Raw genomic sequence first — 8590 nt, forward strand, 5'->3', positions numbered from 1 at the left:
GAAGCAGCAGCTCTCTAAGCAGAATGGGCTCATCCTCTCCAGTTTAGGAGCTGCAGCCTCTAAACCCCAGGGTGACCAATTTTTATGGGTGTTCAGAAGCTTCCCCAGAAGACTTGTGGGCAAGTGTCAAGGACATCCCGGGTGGCTGAGATGCAGTTGTCCAATCCCTCCAAGGGATGCTTTCAATGCCCCTTCACTCTATCAGGGAAAAGGGAGAGGAACATCCCACTTGAGGAGAAAGGAGATTTTCCCCTTCCTCTTTTGCTGTGACTCAGAGAAACAAGGGGAGAGAGAAGAATGGAAACAATCTCTAAAGAGTCCCAAAGGTACTTTTTCAGGAGGCAACTGGAATTTCTTGTGTTTTTTTTTTCTTTGAAGACCTTTCGCTTCTCATCCAAGAAGCTTCTTCAGTTGCCTCCTGAAAAAGTACCTTTGGGACAACCACGACCTGCGTGACTGAGAATCCCCATAAATCTCTAAAGAGGCTTCTTTGGGGCCAGTCCCCTGTTCCCATGGAGCGACCTCTCTGTGAAATCGGAGTCTGACAGAAGCAGGCACCAAAAAAAGAAAAAAAGTGCTCCTCGCACCCCCGTGTGCAATGACACTCCCATATTCCGCTTCGCGGCAGAGGCACGAAGGAAAAAGGGGCTGGAAAAGCGCTTCAGCGCGTCTGTGATTCGGCGCACGGGCGCTTTCCTGCCCTGTTGCCATGCCAAGAGCTTCCTCGCACCTCACCTGTATATAAAAAAAAAAACCCAAAACCTTCCCACGACACGCACCGCAACAGCGCCACGCACATTTTTGAGGGACAAAAAAAACCCCTGGCCCAGTTCGCGAGCCGCGCGTTTCAGCAAGTCCGGCGTTTGGATGCCAAAGGCGGCTTCGCGCTCTTATTCCCGTGTATTGGCCCGTTCACAAGAAGTCCAAAAAGGGGGACCGTTTCCCCACGTCGAGCTGCGCAAAACGGGTAAACACACACACACACACCCGGGGCTGTAATGGGAACATCGGACCGCTTCTCCCCCGCCGCCCCCGTGCCGACTTTTAAGGCGGTTCGTGTTGCAGGGAGACACACACACACACTCTCACACACGATTGCGAAGTCTACGTCTGTTGCGAGTCTCAAGTTGTGTTTCCCCCCCGAAGTGAGACGCTCCTGCCTAAGTCCCGCTATATGGGATCCTAGGAGGAAACAAGCCAACCGGGGAGTTTTGGTGGCCTTATGCAAATAAAGTGACTGCACGGGACCGCACCCGGAGTAAACCTGGAGGGGTGTGTGTGTGTGTGTGTGTGTGGAGACCCCGACGGGAGGACCGCGCAGCTCTCGCCCTCCGGCGCGCTAATCAGTGGGGCGGAGAAGGTCTCCGATCCCATGGAAGAGCGGAACAGGACGGAGCGGCCCCGGGCAGAGGCGCCGCCACCCTCCTCCTCCTCCTCCTCCAGCCCGTCCAGGCTTCTGCCGCGGCTCAGCTTCCTTCGGAGCTGACTTAACGAAGCCCCGTCTCCTCTCTGCCTTCCCCCCCCGCCACCCCGCCCCCCAATCCGCGCGCCTCCTCCCCCCCATTTCCCCCCCCCACCTCCCTCTCCCTTCCCCTTCATTCCTTTGTCTTCTTCGCGATTGGCAGGTTTTATTATTCCGCCTGAACAAGCTGCGGGCGGATTGGGCGAGGCGCCGTGACGCGAGGGGCCGAGCCGCGAGCAGTTGGGATTTTGCTCTGTCAGTAACACATGGGCAAGAGCGGCGCAGAGAAGCTGCGAGGGCGCTAGCGAGAGGGGCCTCCTTTGCACGTCCTGCCGCCGCCGACACCTCCGCGGCTCCTGCTCGGCGGAGCAGCAGCAGCAGCAGCAGCAGCCGCCGGAGGAAGAAGAGAAGCAGCAGCAATAGCAGCCGCGGCGGTTGTCCCCGCTCTCTCTCTCTCTCTCTGCGCTCCGGCTCCTTTCCTCCGCGCACCCCCCCCACCCCACCTCCAAGGACCGTAGTTGGTGGGCATCGAAGAGCCGCTTTTTGGGCCAAGCCGCCGGAGCTCCCGCAGGGCTGGAAGGAGGAAGAGGTGTCGTCGGCGGAAAAGGGGCCGTGGGGGAAGAGAGAGCCCGGGCGGGCGCGCGCGCGCTCTCCGAAGTGCGGCCAACCTCTGCCAAAACTTAACCCAGCGATTGCAGCAGCAGCAGCAGCAGCAGGCGGCGGCGCTCGCTTTCGGCAGCCGCGAAGAAGCTCTCGGTTGCAGCTCCCTTCGAGGGGAAGCCTCGGCGGTCGAAGGAAGGAAGAGGAGAGGAGGAGAAGAAGAAGAAGAAGGAGGCAGGGCTGAAGCAAGCCTTTCCCCGGACATTTGCCCCCCTTTCCCCCCTCTCACCCCTCCCAACCCCGCTCTCCCTGCTGCTGCTGCTGCTAGCCGTGGGGCTTGAGGATCTCGCCCAGCACAAGCTTTCGGGGGTGGCTTTTCCGAAGAAGCGGCGACAGATCCCCCCTCCTTCCTCGGGCGAGAAAGCCTTTCCGTCTCCCGAGCGCTCTCCCGACGCCTCCGCCACGTTATCCACGGCCTCTTGCACCATAGAGGGAAAACAGGTAAAACGGGGATGGGGGTGGGGGGGGCGCCTCTTTTTTTTGGGGTGGGAGAGCCGGGCTGTTAATTTGGACCGGTTCCCAATCGGGCCCCTTTCCCTTCCCGCTTGGTCTCCCTCCCTCCCTCCCTTCCCCATCCCGATCCGGAACTGGAAGTCATAGCGCCAGCCTTTTCTGCTCGGGACCCGCCGGGGGCTGCTTGCCTTGCGAGCGGAGCTGTGGCCGGGGCTGCCCCGCGGCGGCATAGCGGGAGAAAGGGAGGGGGAAAAAAAAAAAAAGCGCCTTGCCCCGAGCGCGCAACGCTTCCCCTTTGCCCGGATCCGCCTGCGAGTCCCGAGAAGCTGGGAGGGAGGATCGTCACCCACTTTCTCTTTGTAGTCAAATGTTATTTTGAAACAGTGGCAGGTCTGGCTGGGGCGGGGGGGGGGGGTTGGGGGAGACTCTGAAGTGAGGTGTGTGTGTGTGTGTGTGTGTCTGTGTGTTCTCCCTCTCTTTCTTCCTCTCCCTCCTTTTTTGTTAGCGAGAAATCTTGATGAATCAACCTAATTAAAACCAAAGCCGTGAATTAAGCATCTCCGTTTTTTTTTTTTTACACAACAAATTGCAAAGCTTCTACGTTCGTTCCTCCCTCGGTCTCCATTAAAATCACCAGAGACGTTGTTAAAAAGAGGGAGGGTGTGTTTTGCCTCTAGCTGCCAGCTCTCTCTCTCTCTCTCTCTCTTTTCCCTCTCTCTCTCTTCTTTTTTGTTTCATTGCCTCTGTTCCGGGACCTAAATTGCTTAGCTGTGTAATTACCAGAGTAAGCCTATTTAACTTAAAAGCTTTTCTTCTCTTTCTCTGTCACCCCTCCAATTCCAAATGAAACTTGAGGAGGACCTGTCCTTAGTTATCAGAGAGTCACTTTCTGGTCAGTCCTCCTGATTTGGCCTCTTTTAGATTTAATCAGCATTAAGGTATTGCCTGTCCTTAAGAGCTTTAAGCTTAATGGGGTTACTGGACGCTTCTGTCCCTGTAACGTTTCCTTTATATATAATATTTACCTTTCAAAGCAGATTGGCGGGGTGTGTGTGTGAGAGCAAATTGGTGGGGTTTGTGTTTGTCTGCCTACAGACGATCTCCATGGGGTTTATATAATTTGAAATCTGTTTGTTTTAAATAAAAGTAAGAAATGCAGATTCATATTGCTGGAAGTAGTAACAAAAGGCCATTCCGTGAGTTAAATGCATCAGAAATCAATTTACATAAAGGTATATGGTGCATTCAGAGAAATGCAATGCTAATGGCTTTTAGAGTGGTTCTCTTTCCCAAGTCTTGGGGTTTTTAGTTACAGTCTTAATTGGTGCAGTTCTCAGTCTGGTTTATTGTGTGGTCATCTGAAACATATGATCAGGAGTTATTTTGAAGGAAATCCTGTTTGTTTTATTCTTTTTTTAATGGCCTATTTTAAGGAACCTGAAGCTGCTGTTGTAGTGAAGTTAGGCAAGTGGCAAGAAAGTTTGCACTCTTTTTCCCTTGGGGAGGGGGGTTCTTATTAAATAAACAGATGCCTTAGGTTGAGCAAGTACAGCTTAGAAAGAACAAAGGCAAAATGGGCTGTTAAATTGGCAGTAAATAACTTGATATTTTATTACAGAAATGACAGAAGGGGCACTCCTATTTTGGCTACTGGAGCAAATTAATCTGTTTGGAATAAGCTTTATGAATTGGTTCTATTATTAATCTCTCCATTGCCCTGCTTTTAGAAGTGTTTATTAGAAAGCAACAAACACATCTCTATATGAGTGTGCGTACACAATCTTTAAACAAAAACAGCAATTTTACAAACAGCTATGCTTAGCTGTTTCCTAGTGGGGCATACTTGAATAATCTATACCTCTGCTATTATCACAAAAAGTTTTTTCCCCCTTTTTTAGGGCAACAAAGCGTTTAGCATTTAAATTGCTGATCAAGGGCAGATTAGCAAAACAAAGGTAGATTGTGTTTGTATAGGAAGTTAACAGGCTTCTTAAAGTTTAGTGATCCATTATTATTTTTTTCAGGAGGTGGGGCTCCACTGCATTTGATCTTTTTTAGAACAAACACATTAGGACAATCACGGTTGGGAGCCCCTGCAGATAACAATGGCAAGAAAAAGGAGACCTTGAAAAACCAGTTTCACAACTTTCTAGATTTTTTCAAAAGATTACTTTCCTACCTAGAACTAAACAATTTCCTGAACTCTTCTCTGAACATGAGAAGTAGTACAGCCGTGCTTCACAAGAATTGTAATTGGTGGTGTTCTAGCTAGTTTTTCTGCCCTCCTAGTTTTTGTGGTGTGGGCCCCAACCATTTATATCTGGGAGGGCCAAGTAGACTGTGTGACTCCAGGTGTGTGTACTTTCTTGGCAACAAACAAAGCGGAGGTCACTCTAAGTTTGACAGGACCATTGCGAGCTAAAACTGTCACTGGGCACCACTAGTCAACTTGGAAGGGACGTGGCTAATTAACCCAGAACAAAGACTTGGAAAAGTAAACAAGTGGCTGTTCCCCATCTTTCTGTCCTCTCTCCCTTCTCCCCCTAGGAAGTGCTGCATTAAGCAAGCAAATTGTATCGGTGTTTTCCTGAATCATTTGCCTGAAAATTAACCCGCTCTTCTCTCCCTCCCTCCCTCCCTCCCTCCCTCCCTCCCTCCCTTCTTTTTTTCCTATCCAGACCATGGTGAACCCAGGCAGCAGCTCGCAACCGCCCCCTGTCACCAGTGGCTCCCTCTCATGGAAAAGATGTGCAGGCTGCGGGGGAAAGATTGCTGATCGCTTCTTGCTGTATGCCATGGATAGCTATTGGCACAGTCGGTGCCTGAAGTGCTCCTGTTGCCAAGCCCAGCTGGGAGAAATCGGTACATCTTGTTACACGAAGAGCGGCATGATCCTGTGCAGAAATGACTATATCAGGTGAGTTGGGCAGAGGGAAAGAAGAAGATGCGCGGATACAAAAGAAAGTTTGAGCTAGAAATAACCCCATCTGTATGTAGGTAGCAGTTCAGAACTAGAAGCCTGATTTTGTAAGGGCATGTCTTTTCCCAGATAACAATAGAAAAGTTGGGAGAGATGTGAATAAATAAACTTTTGAGGTGCTCCTGAACTTTTAAGAATTCCAGCTCACAGTTAGCTGCTAAAACCTATCTTGCGCAAGTAGAATTGGGTTTCTTTGCCACTTAAAAAAAAAAAAGGGGGGGGGATAAGAGCTAGCTGTGACTGAATGGATAAAGTAACGGTTTCCTGTGGTATTTTCAAGAAAAGGTGTTTAAAATGATGAGGGTTTTTTGTATAGGTGCTGTAGAAGTGTTGATCAGCTGTTGATGTGGTGACACACACCCAAAATTGTAGCCCATTAGTAATGTTTATGTTCATATTGCTGGAGGGCTTATTTTTCAGTAGCTCAGGAACACTGGATGTAGATGAATAAACAGTTAAATATCTCTAGTTACAAAAAGCACTCGCCTCACTTTTTCAATGTCAGGTTTGTTTTTCCTAATGCAAACTACTTTTTGATGCAATTAACAAGGAATTTTAAGAGGTCGGGTACCTATTTGGATCTTTTCAGGTGAACTTGAGCTCTTTCAAACTAATTTGAAAGGAGGCATTTTGAAGGATTACACATTTAATTTGAGTAAATGGCTTGATAGACTTGATGCACATGAATGCTTTGAGGGGGTGATCTAGTTCAGCAGCCAGTAATTAAACAGCCTCCTTTTCTCTCTCTCTCTCTCTCTCTCTAACATCCCTCCCTCATTTTGGCATGGAAAGAATGTAAAAAAAAAAAAAGAGAGAGAAAAAAGCATATGGGGTGTTGTCTCAGTAGTCTTTATTTTTGGACTTTATAGATTGTATTTACAAAAGTGTCTTAAGGGTGAAACTACCAGTTTCATGGCTGAATATTTCCCTTATACTTCTGCCTCAGATGTTAGTGTTTGGCTATTAATATTTTAAATGCTTTACTGGTGGAATTTCCATTGGGCTGTAGTACTGTGTAGTACTACAAGGTGTAGTACTGTGCTGAATTTTGGCTCAGATAAGTGATATCTGAGAATAATGCACCAGAGAGATTTTTGCTTGCTTATAATTTATTGTTTATCCTTTTTTTTTCTGCAGGCACTTTCAGCCAGTTAAATAGAATGCAGAAAAAAAGTCATTAAAAGATTTTAGGCGGCTTCCAATATTAATTTTGCTAAGCATCTAGATTTTTAAAATAAATGGTAAAGCACAAGTTTGTGCAAGCTTGCACAGATGTATTCTTGATCCCTGTCTGAAGCAACTACATAAGCGAGACATAATTCTAATTAAATAGAGCAGAACGGTTAGAGAAAGAGGTTTGTTTGAAGTGGAAAAATTGACACTACTGTTCAAATTCAATGAACAGTACAGATTTCGTCTCTTTCTACTAAAACCGTCAAACAGACCTCTTATGATCACTATTAATTAAAAAAAGAAGTTCCCTACTGTATCCCTAAGGCAAGTTCAGACCAGCTTATTGGAATCTGTCCTTCAGGTTTTATATATATATATATATATATCTGGCCAAAAGATATTGCAGGTGTGGTTTTGGGTTGTTAAAACAGTGCTCTTTATCAGATGGTAAATTTGAACTAGTTTTATTCCATCAACCTGACTTTTCTATAGAACCAAGTAGTTTGCCAGGTAAAATGAAGATCAGGACATTTTAATGCATCAAATATGTGCTGTGTTTCTGGAAATCTGTTCCATAGACAAAAAACTACTGATCTAGATATATAAAAAGACCAGATTTTCCATTGGTATCCAAAACAAGTAAGTGGAAATCCTAGTCTGTTAAGAAATAGGATGCAACCATTTCATCAGCATTCGATCTGGTTGGTATGGTTTTTATAGAGGAAGGGATAACAAGAGGTGCTAGAAGAACAGTCCTCCAAAGTCCTCTTCTCTGTCCTGTGGGCTATGTGAAGAAATTCCAACTATGATTTTAATTAGAGTTACAGTAGGATGCTTTCATTATAAAGCTGAGAGGAGAATTGATTATTCAGTTCTGAAATGAAAGCCTGTGACTGCTTTAAGACTCTGATAGGAGTAGATTTGCCTCCCCCCCTCCTTTTTTTTTAATCAAGGGGCTTTTACAGTGACTTTGAACTGTAGTTTTTCAAAACTGGGCTCAAAACAGCTTAAGGATGCTTGTGTGCATGTGTAAAGGGATGGAAGTCCGTTGACTTTTTTTTCTGTTTCCTTAACTTGCAACCATAGTACTCTAAGTAAATGGGGGGGGGGAGGGAGGGAGAAGAGAGAGCGACTGGAAAGGAGGCGGTAATGGGCAGCCCTCCCAGTCATGAGATTCTAGATAAAGCAGCAGCAGCAGTGTGGCAGTGAATCTGCACAATTAAGAGCTTTAATTAGTGTCTCCTCCATTTTCTTTTAGTTCTGATAGGTTTTATCTAATGAGATCTCATCCCTGGCTTAGATCTGCCTGGAATGACGTGTCCGAAATGAATGAGAGTGGTGTCGCAAACAAAACATTTAATTAACAAAATTGGCCTTGGAGAGAGCAAGAGAAGAGAATTGGCTAGGGTGGATTTGAAAAGTGTGATGGTGGGGAAGCGAAATAGACTTTTCTTAAAGGGCTAGTGCTTCAGCAGCCATCTCTACATCCACGGTTCCTTAATATCGTTTAATACGTCCTGTTTGGAATCTCTTGCTGGGGAGGGGTGAAGTGGGAAAAGGGTGCCTGGTTTCCTCCCCCCTCTTTTTTTGTTTTGCTTTAATTAAGGTTCAGATCAAATGGTCTTGTCCTTGGATCGAATGGACTATTCAGCTTCTCCCATCTACCTAACCCTGCTAAGGCCCATGGAGTATTTGACATGCCAGGGCAGGCACTCGATCCCTATTTCAACAGGCAAAAGATACTCTATTTTCTCCTCGCTGCTCATTGCCATTCACGTGGTTGTCCGCAGTATGAGCTATTTGAGGAGGGGAGGAAAAGCAAGGGAGCCGCCAGGCAGCGAGTTCATTTTTCTGGTAATCAA

At 47.0% G+C, this 8590-nt stretch overlaps 1 protein-coding gene across 1 annotated transcript in view; it reads left to right on the forward strand.

Moving 5' to 3' along the window:
* The first annotated feature begins 1258 nt into the window (after positions 1 to 1258).
* LMO4 (LIM domain only 4) overlaps positions 1259 to 8590 on the forward strand; it is a 16479-nt gene continuing 9147 nt past the window's right edge. Inside the window, exons 1-2 of the mRNA XM_034437157.3 lie at positions 1259 to 2563; positions 5254 to 5492. Of these exons, the coding sequence (XP_034293048.1) occupies positions 5257 to 5492 (236 nt within the window). The 5' untranslated portion in view covers positions 1259 to 2563; positions 5254 to 5256. The remainder of the gene's footprint in view (positions 2564 to 5253; positions 5493 to 8590) is intronic.

Source organism: Pantherophis guttatus, chromosome 3 (genome assembly GCF_059756535.1).
Source record: "Pantherophis guttatus breed Tessera chromosome 3, ASM5975653v1, whole genome shotgun sequence".
In the NCBI taxonomy this organism is placed as follows: Eukaryota; Metazoa; Chordata; class Lepidosauria; order Squamata; family Colubridae; genus Pantherophis; species Pantherophis guttatus.